The sequence below is a fragment of the Pholis gunnellus genome (assembly GCF_910591455.1).
Source record: "Pholis gunnellus genome assembly, chromosome: 1".
NCBI classification, from domain to species: Eukaryota; Metazoa; Chordata; class Actinopteri; order Perciformes; family Pholidae; genus Pholis; species Pholis gunnellus.
The window spans coordinates 4,921,044-4,938,859 of record NC_136528.1 but is presented as its reverse complement, the minus strand read 5'-3'; the positions used below and the strand labels follow the sequence as shown (position 1 = coordinate 4,938,859).

At 43.8% G+C, this 17,816-nt stretch overlaps 1 protein-coding gene across 1 annotated transcript in view; it reads left to right on the top strand.

Annotated features, from left to right (window-relative positions):
- Positions 1–7,800: 7,800 nt before the first annotated feature.
- LOC306700540 (carbohydrate sulfotransferase 8-like) overlaps positions 7,801–17,816 on the top strand; it is a gene marked incomplete at both ends in the record, with an annotated part of 112,335 nt that continues 102,319 nt past the window's right edge. The window contains one exon of the mRNA XM_079165573.1: positions 7,801–7,960. Coding sequence (XP_079021699.1) covers positions 7,801–7,960 — 160 coding nt within the window. The remainder of the gene's footprint in view (positions 7,961–17,816) is intronic.

The window sequence follows — 17,816 nt, the reverse complement described above, 5'->3', positions numbered from 1 at the left end:
GTTCATCTCACTTCAGTCATTTTTATTGCAGCGAAATGGGTTTGTCATAAATGTTGCGTCGTGCACCCGACAACCCGAACTGTTCGTATTGCAGTCTACAATCCTGCCGACGTCACCGGAGACCGCAGCAGGAAAGAAAACGAAGCACCGTCGAGCGAACCAAACGCAAATGTTACCAAAAGGTTTTGTTTGTCTTTGCAATATTAATAGTTGATATCATAAAAGATTGACGCTTCGCATCAGTTTACAGTTAAGCTGTATCGATCGTATTTTCCCAACCCCCGGCGAGCATCTGGTTTTATTCGGGCCGTGCACACGTGTGTTTGTTTTACTGAATTTCACACTCCACCTCAGACTTTGTCTGTAAAGCTGATTCCCTTAAATCCAACCCTCCTCTTGTTTACTTGCCCCCCCCATATACACACTTTTGGGCCCAGAGGCAGTAAGTATTAGGAAGAACATCTTAATGCTGAGTTGCACCAACATTGCACGTTCTCCCTGTATGTCAAAGCGCTAAAAAGGCTCCTCAGCCTGTCTCCTCCCGTCCATCTCCCTCTTCCTTTCATGACTGAAGTGAATTTAACAATCGCAGGTACAAACAGCAACAGGTTACAGCGGATATCGGCTGACTATTCCGTTCACGGGAGAGCCGGCTTTTAATTAGCGGCGGGTTGATGGTGAGTGTCAGCGCGCCATTACTAAGAAGAGCCCATTGAGTGCAATTCTATATGTTTTAAAATGGTAATGAAAGCACTAGACAATGCAGCCTAAATGAGTAAATGGCGTATGAGGGTCAGGTGTGTTGCTGGCAGAGCAAATGGGATGTAGCCTTGACCCTTTGTCTAGTGGCCACTCCAACTAGAATATTGTTATTATTATATTATTATTATTCTGATAGAAATTTGATAGGAATAACAGCAAAAAGCCTTTGGAAAATACAGAAACCACAAAAAATCTGTCTGTCCAGAGATATAGAAGCAACCCCCCACACACACGCACTATGAAGGCCTTGTTCTACCAAACAGGCTCACATGTAACTTACCTCCTCTACTCTGCCGGTCATCGAGCTGCAAGTGAGGCCCCCGTATAAAAATAGAAACTAATCCGGAGCCTCATCTGAGAGGTGTGTGTCGGAGCACACAGCAGTGCCCCGTAGCAGGTATTGGGGCTGACATGATATGGCCAGGACGTGCTGTATTTGAGCGTGTCTGATTGTGTCGGAGCCGTCATCACCTGAGCTGGTGGCTACCCCGAGGCCAGTGTGCCAGGTCACCGTCACGCCGAGTCACATTTGTGAGGCTGGGAAGTGCTTTTGGCGCGGCGGGGGCTTTGGTGGCCGTTACAGCGCCGCAGGTAGGAGTGGAGGTAACGGTCGTTGTACTTTTTCCACTCTGTTTTACCGTCCCTGACTGCAGTATGTGCATAATAATATAGATATGTGACTGCATTGATTTGGCTTTATTCCAAAAGGGTTAGGGTGCTGAAAACAGATGTTTGTCAGATGTGTCTCACTCATCGGTTGGTCTCTGATTAGCAAAAGAAAAAAGGGTGTTGAGCGCGTCGCTTCGTGTAGTTTTACATGTTAATTACATGTTATTTATGGTCTTTTTATTTCTGCAGCAGCTGACTATTTCCCCCAAAAAACATCTCAGCATGTGATGGACGAAACCTGTGCATAGCGCTGTAGTTTCTTGTAGTAATAAAGCATTGTGAATCAAGGAGTCTTGACTCATTTCGGCAGCCACATTTACATAGAGAACGTAGTCATGGGTATTGTCCGCGTGGGCGTTCCCTTCTCTCTCGCTGTGCAGCAGAACCTTTTCTTTATATACCTGTAGACCTGTTCCATCAGCGTGAGACAGCTGATGGCTGATCTCCCCACACTGATTGGACGCGGCTCACCGCGGCAGCGTGGCGAACGCATTAATTCATCCCAGAGATCACCGGCTGTCGTAAATAAAGACAATTAGCAATTCTTTGAACATGATATCCTCTACCAGCTCCCATTCACAGTCCCTTAATCATTAATTTATGAAACAGGCCTGGCAGCGACTTCCATTTCTTTTTGTTCACTAGCCAACACTTTCACTGACACACTAGAGGGAATTAGACATGAATGAAATACAAAAAAAAAGAAGGAAAAAAGTATTTTCTAGGACTTCTGAAATGCTCTCAACCTTTGGGAGGAAGCAGGTGATTAGATATGCAGTGAGATAATGAAAACGGATTTAGTTTGCTTTCTTTGCCAGTGCGTGGGGTGAGACAATCAGCCCACATGCTGTTGCTTCGGTCTTTGATATCTGATACAGGAACGTAAAAACGGAAGAAAGTGAAACAAAGAAGAATGAAGGTCTCAACCACAAGTCCACATAACCATAGTTGCAGGACGTGGAGGTGGAGCCCGACCTCTATGGTTAGCCCTGTGCCCTGTGCCATCACACCAACGCGCACTTCAAACACAGCTGTCGCGCACGCCGACTTTGCTCAAGAGCCGGCCCTAACGGTGCGAGGCTTGAAAGACTGAAGGAGCAGGAAGGACGCACTAGTTTTAGTGCACGAGGCCAGGGTTGCCCCGTTTCAAATGCAGGGGATCGGCCCGCCCGCTTCAACCTCCACCCAGCTGAGGAGAGCGACAGTAGATCACAGTTGGGGTGCTTTCACACCTGTAGTTGAGTTCTGCTGTCATTAAATCGTGCGGTTGGTTAGTTTGCCGTCAATTGAAACAAACATGTGAAGTGTGGAAGCACCCGAAGTTACCTTCAGGTCCACAGTGTCCCAGTTAAAGACGGACACATAGTGGATCCAGAAAATAAAGCCGCTCTGTACTATCCTTAAAAAAAGCACTGGTGTTTTTAGGTGCTTTAAACTGTCCGTTCAGTCAGGGCATGAAATCACATGGAAAAACCAAAGAGCACATTCGCCCGTCACAGACGATAATATGATCAGGGGTTAATCAAGGAAATGATTTCCAAAGTGCCCTGTACTAATGAGGGACTGTGTCTAAGTGTTACATAATCAAAACTCATTGAGCATTATTCAAAACATACTCTGGTAGATGTTTTGATTTCAGGAACAAAACTAGACAAAGTTTAGAAAAGATATCACAGTTAAAACGCTTTCTTTGCCAGTTGGTGGAGACATGTACCGTATGAACAGCACATCCGTTTAAACCGCCACGATTTTCATTTTCATTATTCTTTGATGTGTATTATACATGAACATCAAACGCAGAGTCGTCTCCGCTACCGGTCCGATTACTCTTCCTGCATAAAGCGGGACTTGTTATGTCATTTCTTGGCGTATACATTTGTTTTTGGAAGTAAAGTACAAAGGCGATGTCTTTAAAATGGCGTGCTGTTTGATCATAATGAGATGTTTGTGTCAAGACCTGAAAGTTGCAGTGATTTCTTTTTACTTTTTCAGATAATTACATCGAGTGAGAATGTGAGAATGTCCTGCTTCATACTTAAATACTGTGGTTGCACACAAACACTGCCTGCCCGTGCGAGGAAGAACCCTGTGCTGCAATCTTTTGGACAGAAATTAAATGTGAATTATGTCAGGTTTTAGAGCGCATCATACCGCTGAGAAACAAATCAATCTTTTAATTAAGAGCTGCTACTCTTTTGCTGTTCAACTTAACAGCAGTTTACAACAGAGTTGACCGGCTCGAGTGTTTAGTCCTTTAAGTGTTCACCTTGTCTTAGATAAACTGATAAAGATTGTCTGATGGTGATCATCTCTAGCCCTCCTGGTGAAGTACGGAGTGCCCCAGGGGTCTATACTAGGACCAATCTTATTCTTGCTGTACTTTTTGTTCTTTTTTTATTTATTATTTTGAGAATAACAGCAGCAGGATTATCCATTCTGCTCATATTACTCGAGACTTATTTATCCGTGTAGTGCGACCCTGTCTCCTTAAGCCGATCTCATGCCAAGGCATAGAAGTAGCAAGACATTTCCCTCCATTTCACTGTTTCGTTGGAGCGCATTTTAGGCTTTTAACATGTCATTTATATATATATATACGTTTTTATATATATACGTACTTAACAGCACGTGCTCACAGTGAAACAGTCTCCGTTATGGTTCGGCTTAAAATAATCAACTGCAATGGCCTTCCAAAAGGCATAAATATGAAAGTAATTCACAGATGTGATTTGTATGTTGCATTCATTTTAAAGTTTCAAATAATTGTTTGTTTGTGTCATATTGGTTTATACAGTATATGTGTAAATTCTGCTGTAAACTCTTTGTTCACTCTGTCTCTGTATGCTTGTCTATGAAATCTTGAATTCCACTTTTCAGTCTGTTTGCAGTTTCCCATCTTACTCGCTCTCATTCTCTTCCTTGCATAATCTGTTACCCTGGACTTGGAAATAAGTAACATTACAATCAGCTAAGCACAAATGGACACAGCAGTCCAACAGTAAGGAGGCTTGTGCGACGCACACTGAGTTCAACAATACTGGACGAAAAAATCTCCTCCGTCTTCAGTCGGAGTGATTTATTTTCAAAGAATACGTGAACAAACAAACTCTGTGAAAAAGGCAGTCCTCTCTGAGTGTATAGTGTGAATCTGTAGCATTAGCACCTGAGACGTGGTCAGTCTCCTGGTTACCACCTAAGTTGGCATGGCAACTGCACAATGTACACAACCAGCAGAACAACACAATTTACATCGACACGGTTGAAATGCATGCATTCATTCCCACGGAGCCGTTTCTTGTACGAACAAATAATGATGAGTTTTGCATAACGGACAAATGAGTCAAATGTCCACAGCAGTCCAATAGTAAGGCGGCTTGTGTGACGCACACTTAGTTTGACGAAATAAAGGAAGCCAATATCTTCTGCAAAACTAACGCGGTGAAACTGTGGGGTGAGACCTGGAAAAAGATCAAATGGAAATGAAAACGTGGAATGATTTCCTGAGATACGGTCACATTCTGTGGTTTTGTGCTGTCAGCATGAATGACACGTGGATGTAAAAGGTCAAACTCTGTTGAGAGAACAGAATGAAAGGATGGCCTCTTTAAACATTTCAGCTTCCCATCTTGCATTCGATGCTTTCGTGAGGAAAGTTGTCGGGAGGAAAACTGAGGTTGAACCGGATGGAAACCTCTTCCGACCCTCATTCATTTCATTTCTAAAAAATAGGTAAACAAACATAAACTTGATAAAACATGCAGTCCTCTCTTAGCGCGTCGTGTGAACCTGTAGCAGTAGCACCTGAGACGTCGGCCAGAGAGAACAGACTCCTGGTTGCCACCGAAGTTGGCATGGCAACTGCACCACGCGCACAGCCGGCATAAACAACCCAATTTACATCGACATGGTTGAAATGCATGCATACATTCCCATGGAGCCGTTTCTTGTACAAACAAATAATGACGAGTTTTGCATAAAGTTTCCCTGCAACAACTTTGCCCCGTCTCCCCGTTGTTCGGTACGTGAAGATTAGAGAAGGAACAGAAAATGTGAAATAGCTCGTCGACCGGTATAAATCAAACAACACTTGTTATTAACTCCACTGAGCACAGAGGGTACCAGGCCCTCGTCATGCAACAACCTGCATGTTTTCCCTTCAGAGCGATGTAAAAGAACATTCATAGGGGATTGAAATGATGTCAATGCAAAGCTGTGTGAATGGGTTTCGGGGGTGGCCTAATGGTTTGACATCTCTATGACTAGTTTGATCCTCACAAAAAGCTGAGTGCTGTTATGTCGTTCATGTCGATATGTGTTCCACTGCTCTGTCAGCCGAATTATTGTCCGTCCAATGGGGAAGTGTCATTTTAATGATATCCTACGGTGGCAGGCAGCCATTGACTGCATGCAACCAGCTTGAATTTATAGTGCAGCACAGGTTGTTGATGACTAAATTGTATTGTCTGACATTTGTCTGGATTTGATAAAAACACGAGAGACTGCCGTAACCTGAAGTAACCGCTAAAGTTTCAGTGAGTTTGGAAGCATAAGAACTTAATTTTTTTAATTTAAAAAAGAAATGGTTGTCCCACCAAACCTGGCCTACTTGAAATGATGGTGGATCATCTGACTGGCATCAACATGACTGTCTTTTGAAGGCCATTGCGGGGCCAGTGGTATCGATACCTAACATGGCATGCTGTCTTCCTAGAAAAGCGGCAAAATATCGTTTTTCTGCAAGACCTCAGGGTCAAATGATTGCATCTGTAATTGGTAACCAGGTTACAGTTACCTGGTTGAGACTGTAATGCATCAGCAAAGCCTGTTGAACTCCTGCAGTGGCTGCATTGATTAAAAGCCCAAAGGCAAAGTTTCATGTCATTAAATGCTCACCAACAATGACTAGTTTTTAAAAAACTGTGGCGTATACGACATAAAAAATGTATCCTCCATCATGCTCTCCTCACTTGTCTCTCTTAAAACACAAATACATCCATCCACGCTTATTTTTGGCCGCTCTCCTCTGTGTTGACTTTTTAATGTCTTTTGTGTCATTGTTTGTTACCTTGAGCATGCGGATGTTAGAAGTCCCTCTGGATTTCTGGGTATTTGTTCTTCATGCCGCATTTCATCGTCTCCGTATTTGATCATCCGTATAAAGAAGTTGACGATAAAACCAAACTACTGACAGAAATCACAGTATATTCAAAGCATCACGGCATGAAACATGCCTCGTTTCCTATTTGATGCCCATCTGCGGCATATTTATAGCTTCTGGTTTTAGCAGAGGTTTAAAGTCAAGTTCTTGACATCGCTGAATCGGAGCCAATTTCATTTCCTGCACTGACAACCCATGCTTGGGTAGTCGCCGAACCTCATTTGCGTATTAACTTGAAGACAGATGCTGCACGGTCTTTCTGCTGTGTGAACAGAGCAGCGAGTCGGTCTGCGCTCATGCCAGTCCAACTGGATCTGTGTTTACCAAAACCGCATCCTTACAAACACAACAGACTTCTTTATTTGGAGGAATTAGGCATGGGCTCATCTCGTTTCCGTCTTGTTTCTGAGCAGCTTTAGTCAGACTTCACGGATTTTCCCCTCTACCATAAATAGACCGAAGTGTTGGGTTTTTAGTAAACAACAAACACGGTTTTCTCTTGTCCTTCAGTGTGTCTACAACCTAAATTGAACCTGCTGTGAATGCGCACATTGAAACCTGCGGAGTAAATACTATAATTAAGTTCATAATGATAGGATTCTATCTATTCAAGACAATATTGGATTAAATCTTTTTTCCTGCTTTGATCTGAGACCACTGCATTTGGACAGTTATTTTCATTACAAGTGGATAAAAGCCCCCATTTACGGGAACCAGTCCAGAGCAGCTATTTACCTACACTTACAGGCATTGTAGGAATAATTCAGGTCATATTTAGCAGATCACAGCAGAGCAAGCCTTATTGTTCGTCCGACATTTGCATTGTAAACAACTCCAAAAGTCACCAGCACCATAAACGTGGCTGCGGGGTTAAGTTGACTCAGATTAGCTGAGGTTTCCACTTGGGTGTAGCTAAGTTCAACTACTTTGTATACTTTAATCTAACATATTTCCAACATAAAATGGAAGTACCTTTAGGTTTGTACTTAAGTAAAGTACTTGACTGAATGTATTTAGTTACATTCCACCGCTGCCATTTGCGTTACAGCATGAATTTACACATACTCCACCTACAGGCTACCTACATCACACAGATTCACTAACTCCACATTTTCTTTTGTCTCGCTTCCCCTCCCTCTTCCCGTTTCCCCTCCTTCCTTTGGTTTTTTTTCTCCAGAACTAATTCCATTAGCAGCTGACCGCGCCGCGTCATGCTGGGGATGAAGTGGAAGATGGTGGTGGACTCCCTGCGTGGACGGAGAAGGAGGCTGCCCTGCTTCCTCTGGTTGCTCCTGCTGGCCGCCGCTGGAAGTCTGGTCCTCTTCATCCACCTGCAGGACCTGTCGGAGATGGTCCTGCAGCAAGGCCCAGGTTGGTCGCGACTAAGTCGTCATTATTATCATCGTCAGTAATATTTTGACCTCTTTCCTTTTACATGAATGGTCTCAAAGGTATTTTTTACCTTGTCTGAACCTCTACGGTGTTGCCTTGCAACAACTTGTTACGTCACTAAGTTTTTTCACGTTTCACAAAACGTTTTGCATCACCTCTGATCAATAGAGGAAAGCTGAGCTATATAGACAATAACTGATGGCGCTAGTTCACGGAGCTAGTTAGGGTGATGTGGCTGATCGAGACAGAATGCAAAGCGGTTTCTAATGGCCGTGTCCACCGGGATGGAGGGAGGCCGTACGTTCACTGACCAAATTAGTCAAAACCTTTGTCCTCATGATGGGTGCCCGATGTGCTTCTGCTTGGCGCTCAGCATTATGGAGATTGGGGTTTAAGCAGCCGTGATGCCGGAGTGTCCTGAGCGTGTAAAACTAAGCCGCTTCATGTCTCAGAAACAAGAGATCAGCCGCTTGCTTACGTGCCTGTTTTTGGCTCGTACTACACTCCTCCACCTAAGCGGGGGAAGGATTAGCTGCATGCTGCCGCCGTTGTCGGACGAGCCCCCTGACTCACTGGGAACGCTTCACCTCGTCTTGATTTCAGAAACTACAAGAAACACAATGCGGTTCACGTGTAAGGGCACTCTATCTGTCCATGTTCTCACCTATCAGTAAGCTGGCGGCCTATGGAGCCGGCACTTCTGCTCACTTTACTCCTTCAGCTACAGTGGCGACAACTCCTCCAAGTCACCCTGCATGTACACTTTTACTCTGCCGTGCACCAGAGAGCTCGTCATGTGTCATCGTGTGTGAAAGCAAACTGTAAAGTACGCTACTGCACGCAGTTTACGCCTCTCCTTTGCACATCAGTGAGCACTTTACATTTATTTACAGTCAGTAATTAGAAAGTGGTGCTTTGACTTTTAACATGCGCTCTTCGGAACAGTCGTCTCCGTCAAGCCTCACCACGTGACATCCTGTAGTAGTTTGACTATAAGGTGGGTTGTAACGAGATAGTTACTCCATTACATGTACTCTAGTCATTATTTGGAGTAAATAGTACTTGTCAGAGTAGTTTTACTGCGGCATACTTGTTAAACTTCTACTTGAGTATATTTTTAGCTTACAAATCATTAGTTTTACTCATGTTTAATTTGGATACATCCATGGTGCTACTTGTATTCATATATTATTTTAAGCATTCATGGTCCGTTGAGAGGCAGCTGGTCAGCTGGTCCCAGGTCTGCTGGTGCCCGCGCCTCCACAGGACTTTGTTCAAAGTAAGTTTCTGAACCGCGTCTTTAAATTCCGCTTCATCTCGCTCCCAAACTCACGCACACAAAAGAAAAACTGGAAAAGTAGGTGTTTCCTCTGAAGACTTGGAGACCCAGGACCACTATACGTTTGTAACAAATAATTATTTGGTTCAAAATTGTCAATTGTTGAAAAGTCCTTGTTTTTCAGAATGATGTTGTTTCCCTATTTGGCTTCATTTTGTGTCACTGACACTTTAAATTAACACACGCATTATTTCATCACAGCGCTAGATAAAATAATGCGTGTGTGTGTATATGTAAAAATAAATAAGCTGTATAAATTCTGAAAATAAAATAGATAGCGATGGTTCGTTGGCGATTTCTTGCTCTTTTCATTACTTGCCATTTTTCAAGCGTGTAGTGCACAGCGTGTCTTTGGATAAGTTTTGCAGCCGAAGCACATTATTTTCTTTTTTTTATCTCGTCTGCCATATCGCTACTTGAATATCGGAGTAAGAATTCTAGTTTGCTAAATCATGCATGAGGCTGTGTGTGCTGTATACAGAACCCAGTGGCTACACAGTCCCCCCCCCCCCCCCCCTCGCTAAAGCGCGATGAGCAAGCAGTAACTTTGCCTTAAGCTATGGCGCTCCATCCTAGCAGAAGCTCATATCTAATAGAGCTGAGTTATAATACATTGGGTGTCAGCTTTTATCTGCCTCCCCCTCCTTCTCCACCTCTTTATTTGGCTCGCAGTGTGCTTGGGAGCTTTCTATCCCGCGGTTTAAATGGCCTGCACTATGGTAGCTGAGAACCCCTCCCTCCAGATCTTTCCGAGGGAATTGTTTAAGAACAATTGGAGGAACAGCAGGGAGAAGAAACACCTGAAGAACAAGCAGTTTGGATAAATTGCCTGCACAAATTTACACCCCCGGGCCTTTTTTTTCAGATGGGTACGGCAGTGAAGGTGGGCCCGGTTCTCCCAAACCTCAATGCGGAGCGAGCCGTAAAGGGTGGAGAGGTTGTTGTGATGATAACGTGCCATTTGTTAAGTGCTGTCAACAAAAGTAGCCTACATTATCCTAAGTGCATACAGTTTAGCATTGCTGGCCTCTGCTGGCTCCGGGCCTGTGGTTGGAACCGGGCTCACACTACACACCAAACACACATTTCTTTTTCTTTTTTTTTAAACCTAATCTTGTGTTTTATTTAAATTGGTGTAAATACATTTTTTTGTCATACACAACAGTGTCATCTGTCTTCTGAGCGAGATCTTACACAAACCTTGAGCTGTGTTTCCTGCTCTTCATGCACAATGTTTTGTGTTTATTTTTCCCAACGTGTGTTCTGTAATTTTCGAATAAATAGCTTTAGTTGCTTAATAGCGCAGCCTTCACAGGAGAAGCTTGTTGAAACATATTAGTTTAAAGGACAAAACAGAACTCGTCTGATGGCTCTCATGATGTGAATCTTAGGTCTTGTCCGTTGGTTATCCGTTGGTTGTCCGTGTTGCAATTTGCAATTAAAAAGTGCTTTCCACAAAAAGTGCAAAGACTTGGCCTTGGCACAAAATGAATTTCTGTGATTACAAGTCCCAGCAAATTGAAATTCAGGTGCACATCACAGCGGAAGATTCCAGACAGCTGTGATTGGATGAGTTAATATTCTCATAGAAGTATAACAAGTGTTTCCTTGTCATGGCAGATTGTCCCGAGCTCGGACTGGGCAACATATTTCATTCAACATCGTGATATATGAGACTTGATATTGTTTCAGATTTTGCATATCGTAACACAGCGTTTGTGTTGTCTTTTCCTGGTTTTAAAGGCTGCATTACAGTAAATCCAGTCATTAAATCCACATCGATCATAATTATTTATCATAAATCTCATTGTGTGAATATTACGTAAGAGCACCAATGGTCAACTCTACACTATCATCGCAATATGGATATTTTCAGAAACATATTGTGAGATTTGATTTTCTCCCCATCGCCCAGCCTATCGCCTATTTTTCAGAGCATCAATGCTTATTTAAAATCTTAAAAAACAGGTATAATAATAATGGATGAAATGAATGTGTAGTAGGTCCAGCCCTCCTAAAGAAAGAATATACTTTGGACTAACATTCACCAAGCGGCCATGAAACACGACTACAAATGACTGCTAATGTAGCTCTGTGTCTGTGTTTTCATTGTTCAACAGATGGTGTTAAAAGCAGAGAACATGCCATCGACACTTTTTGATTTTCTGTCATGTCTATTCAGACTTAACTGACTGACTCGATGAATGAAGTTTGAAACTCCGACAATGCTACCTCCCTTTTGGATGCCATGTTACACTTAGTCCCATGATACAGTCCGGTCAAATCGACTTACGAGTACTGCTGTAAGACGTAGAGGGAGGAGAATGAAAAGGTCCATATTGAGTGATGCAACATTTAGGCAGCATGCCATACGGCGAGCTGGCAAGCTGCAGAGGAAGCGCGGTGTTCAATAAATCACTGAAGAATATATAGTATGAACTGTCGGAGGCATAGCAGACAACACACTGCACATGGAGGAGAGGTTAGCAGTTGGGGGATGCTGGGGAAGTAAAGCGATGGAGATAAACAACATCTTTAAATGCACAGAGGATCATGTAGCTCCTCCCTTCCAACTCCCCCTCCCCTCCACCTCTGTCCCAGGAAGCGAGCATAAGGACATTGTTTCATGCTCGAAGGTAAAATTTGATCTCTCCGTCAGAGGTCCAGTAATCCCTTAAGCCTTGTCTGTTTCTAAAGTCCAATTTAGCCGTCTCTTAATGTAATTAAATTGTGCTGATGACCCTTGGAGCGGTGGAGCTGCACCGTATTTTCGAATGCAAATCCTCCACTGGATGTTTGTGAGCGGGGGGGGGGGGGGAGGGGAAACCCCTGCTTTTGTCATTCTTTCATTTGTGTGCGCAAAGCTCCTTTAACAAAGCCTGTTTCTGTTGTTCTGGCATCTATCCCCTCTATTCCTCCCAGAGCAGGATGATCATTGGAAAGCAATTCTTGGCAAAGCCAACTCCATCACAGTGATTTGTTTTTTTCTTTTAACCAACCGTAAGTCCAATTTGCTCCCCAAAAACAAGAGGTATTACGCTCTTGAGAAAGAAAAAAAACACACCTCAAGTGACATTTTTAAACAGTGCAAGCTGAGCTTTGCCATCCCGCTCAGAGTTTGGGATTCACATGACATCTGGCATGGGGCAACGGGCATCCCTGCAAGCATTATAGCGACCGTGATTCCACATTCAGCTCTGCTTTCCCGTGCTCATCTCAGGCAGCAGAGGGAAGCTCACCACGTGGCCTCTGGGATCCCCTGAGAAGGTAAAAAAAATAGAAAAACAGAGACCATTCTCATGCGTGGGTATCAGGTGCCTGCGTCACCGTCTCTCTAGCCTCTTCCACACTTGGGCCATGTCAATTGGATTTAAAACAGAGCTGCTCCGAGGCAAATGCAAGGTCATGTGGTTTTCCATTAACATTAATGCCCGGGGTTATGCCACTGGAGCCCTGCAACATAATCTGTTTTCCCTGCCATCTGATCCTCGCTCGCCAATGGCTCCTGTATGCCAATCTATACAAATAGATTTTATTTTTCATGTTCCTGCTCCAACAGAGGTCAATGTGAAAAAATACTCAGAAAAATAAATGAAAAAGAGATGTTTTTACATCAATTGTTGGTTGAAAAACCATACCACATTGGAAGGTTTATTTCTCAGTTTATTTTTCGATATTGTCGGAGACCAGAGTCCAATTTGGAATGGGGTGTTCAGCCGCAAATCACATTACTGCAGAGCTCTCCGCCGAACTGTTCCTCGCTCCCGAAAAAAACCCAACTTCAAAACAGATGTTCTTGTGCTACCCAGAAAACCATGAAATATGAAACGCAGATCCAAAAGCCGCCATAGAGTACGAGAGGAAGGATGAGGGGAAGAGAGGTTGATTGAAAAAAAAAAAAAATGGTGATGTTTCTTTCAACTATGCAGAGACGAAGATGCATCTTTTGAACCGCTGACAAGCAGACAGGGTTGGGACCCCTACCGGGCAGCAGAACACGGCCTGGCTATCCTGCTGGGGGTGGGGGGGGGGCGCGCGTTCAAGTTGCCCTTTCCCATAACGCCACGCTGGGTAACATAAAAAAAACTCCAAAGGAAATAAAACAGAACAAGGCCAGTGCGGCAGGGTGGATCCAACAGCGAGGCAGATTTTTTGAAAACGTCTTTGTAAACCGTAATCACAGACGCTGCCTCTCCACGCTGTCAGTCAGTCCTGTGTTCCCACTGCAAGAACCCCAGCTGTTGCTCCATACACTATCTGTGGCTGTGAACAGAAAAGGGGGTTCATCTTTAGGATGACAGTTTGAGATAAACACAGACAGTTGGGAAATCACGGATAGAACTACAAAGGCAAGAGTTCACGGTGGCATTCATGAGCTGAATTCCAATTTTCTGCCCGTATCTGATCGTTTTGGATGACTGACCGTATCTATCTTGGGAGGGAGCCCGTACACAACAGCAATACAAACTATTAGTGATTTCCAAAAAAAAAAAGACATCTGTAAAGAAGTCACATCTGCTTTCGTGCCTTTACAACTTAAATTGATTATCAGTTAGAGTGGGGCTTTGAGTTCTGACTGACCCGGAGGCCCTGAAATGCCAACCGAGACGCAGCAACAATGCAGGTATTGTAGCCGCGTTCCTCAGTAATTATTACGAACAGGTCGGTCTTGGCAGCACACAGCCATGAAGAGACTGATTAAATTCAGCACTTGGCTTCTTGCTCGCTATGACAATGTCCTGGCTGTCAGTGTCCCCAGTCGCTCTGCTATCAGCGCGACACCGATTCTTCAGGCAGCAAAAGGCGTCCCGGTCCCACAGGAGCACCAATTAATCAGGACCGGACTGGTTATCATAGACTGCTTAATAACAGCAACATGACTCCACTCACATGGAGCCAAAACTGACAACTCTGCTGTGTCCAACAAATGGTTTATGTTCCTTTCCTTTGTCTTTTAAGCCCAGTATTTGTCTTAAACGAGTACACCAATTAGATTTCAGTCGGTGAGGTAAGACTCACACTGCCAGAATTAATGAATGAAGAAATGCAGCACAGAGAGTTGGATATATTGGTACTGTTGCTGGATAAAGTAATACATATATTATTGTTCTGTATTGTTTAGGTATACTTAAAAAAAAAAAAATCACATAGTTGTTGCCTGATCCTATCTTTGCCATAGATTGTATATGTCGTCACCGTGACGTCACCCTTTGGGTTGTGGACTGCCGTTTTGTAACCTTGGTTTTCGGCAGACGCCATCTTGGTTTTTGGCAACCAAAAGTGACAAGAGAGTACAACCAAATTCTGAAAAAATACATTTTTAGGAAACCAAAAAGTTCAAACAGAAAAGTTTAAGAAGAAAACACAGACAACTTCCAGACCGGACAATGCCGAGGCAAAGTAGCCACACCATAATGCATACTCTACGTTTATGGTCCATTTTACTCTGAATGGACCATAATTCACTAAATGAACATCATGCTGTATTGAAGAAGACTTGAAACTAGAGATTGAGACCATAAACTCATGTTTACAATGTTTACTGAGGTAATAAATCAAGAGAGAAGTAGAGTCATTTTCTCATAGACTTCTATACAATCAGAGGAGTCGCCCCCTGGTGGACACTAGAAAGAATTCAAGTTTATGGCACTTCTGCAGCGGCTTCACTTTTCAGAACTGGAGGTTGCCAGCTGGCTTTCTGCTTTTCTTAATCTTCACTTTCAAATATGCATCTGTTGAATTGTGTTATCTGCTGTTGAAAATTGGAAGCACCCAAGCATAAATTAAAATGTATTTAATTAATTTAGGCTTAATTTAATCTTGTGACAAAAGATACTATGTCCTACATCTTCCCATGGTAAGTAGACAGACAGAAGTGATTAAGCAGACTGATCGTACAGGTAATCTCTTACCTTTCCTCTAATAATATGCACTCTCAGCCAATAGGAAAATGTACTAGTATTTATGGAGTATTATGCCAAACCAATCGTTTCTGTAGGCTGAAATGTTGGTAGCAATATTTCAGCTTTCTTTAAAGTTGGTGGGGATCATCTACTCTGCCTGTCTGCAGTCTGAAGCGGTTTGATTTTTACAGTATTTCTGCTTCAGTATGAGCCTGTTCATATCAAACATAGCGTTCCTTTCAGAAAGCTTGGCTTCACCACTGCAAACACATCAGAAAAGTGAAGAAAAAGAAAAGAAGTACGTTTGAGCTTTGCAGCCATCTTCCAGTAGGCGCCGTAGACGGGAGGAGACATACAAAGAGAGAGTGGGAGGACAGAGGGAGGTTATATAACCACAGTTCTCACCAAAGAGACATCGTGTGGCTTCAAAAGCAAAAAGCAGTGATAATAAACGCCGATGTCCAAGGCTGTCGTCCTCCCATGATGGAAAGATTACGCAAGATGGGTTATTGTTAGCACAAAACTTGCTTATTTCATTACAGGTCAATTAGTATGTGAGTGTTAAGTGTCTCTCTGAGACACCCACAGCTCGAATCTACTATCAAAAGATATAGCCTGCTTCTACAGTCTAGTGAGCTCATCATTGTGAACACTATGATGAGTTTTATCGGTGCCTATCTGCACCTTTGAATGTTCTCCTTTATTTAATTATCTGTTCATAGACTTAATGGCTTTCTGATTTCTGCGGCAAAATAATTTAAACGGCCTAAATGAGCCTATCTACTGTGCCGTGAATGGACTGCCGCAGAAGAGCTCGGACCAAAAGCGGCTTTACGACCAGGTGGAAATGCAACAGAAGACATTTCGGGTTTTCCTTACGGAACCGCTGCTTCTGGGACACCTACGATTCTTATAAAACACCTGGCCTACACAGTCGTCTGTGTAGCTCGTTTGTCGGTCGCACGGTGTTTTCGTAGTAACTTCTGCCACAAGAGAAAAAGCTTCCTTATGATCGGTATAAGCTACAGTATTGTACAATAACCGCACCATTGTCCGCCCCTATTATGGCCGTGGGTGTTATTCTGGGAGGGACTCCACATTATTCTTCACCAAAAAGGACGAGCCGGGCCTTAGGAGCTGCGAGCCGTCTCTCCAGACTGAAGCCGGCGCGGCCATTATCAAATCAGACTTGAACCCATCCCCTCTCTCCCGGAGAGAGACGTGTTGAATGGATATCATTGTGCACTGCTGAGGCTTCCATCACTGTAATCCCTCTACAAAGTGCAGCCACTCTTAGAGGAAGATGAAAAGAGCAGGAGGGAGAGAGTGGCCTATTCGCAGCGCGCGTGTCACTGCAGAGGGCACGCGGAGGGAAGTCGGTGGAATTCAGTGGCCCGAGCCGACGACTCCTCGGCCCTACCCCGACCAGAAAAGAACAAAAGATTAAGCCCTCCTGCTATCCAGAGTGATAACAAGCTGTCAACTTCGAAAATGTAATCTGCTGACTCCGGGAGGAAGTGGCGGTGTCAGTGGAGTGGGGCCGCCCAGCTGATGCTTATCTCCTGAATGGCGTGCCGCTGGCAGATATACAAAAGCCACCTCAGTCTGCCGCCAAACAAAGAGGTCGGAATCCATACCGCGCCAATTTCGAGACATATTTATACACGTATATATCCCCTCCAGACCTCGCCTCTCGCTCTCTGATGCGGGCCACAAAGAAAAGGTGATGGGAATGATAAACGACATGAATGGAAGCCAAACACATTGGAGATAATGAGGCATTGCCCGTGACAATGCTGACAAGTGATGGGAGGCTCCCCTCTGTCAACCTGTCTCCCGAGCCCTTCCACTCAGTCTGGGGCTTGGATTGTTAAACCCCCCAAAAAAAACATTGCTGCCAATACCAACTCCTAATGCACACTTCAGTGGACAGTGAGGCTGCGGTATGGGAGCTGTCACCAAACTGCAGCCAGTGAATCAATCCAACCCGGGCATTATCCAGCCTTTTAACAAGGGGATCGCCATACAGCTAATTCCCCCCCTGCACCCTCACTACCTCTCTGTCTCTCATCAACCTTTTTGCCATCACCCCCCCCCCCCCCCCCCCCTCCCCCGTTTGTTTCTCCCAAATGTTACAACTCCGAAATTGTTTTCAAATTACCCAACAGAGCTGCCAGATGGCTATTAAAACATCATATTTGCTATTAATATTGACAAGAGTTTTTGTTTTTGAATGTTCATGGGGGTTTTGTCTTTAATAGCGTAAAGAATCTGATTTTATGGTCCATACAAAAAGTCACTTACAGTCTGAGTAGTTATGGCAGAGAAAGGGAATTAGTCACACAGGAGCTATTTCAGGCTGTTTACAATTTGATTCCAGACCAGAGCCAGAGGGTTTTCTCTTGTGGACTCGGGTCTATTGATCCTGAAACACCAGTCATATGACATGAAATAGATACTCTTAGTTGTTTTCTGTACAGCGAACCGAGAGAGAAATGACTTTGACCAGCTGCTATTTTGGATACCCCAGAGTCACTCTGTGCCCAGAAGTACTGATTGATAATGGTCAAAAAAACCAAGACAACGGAACGAA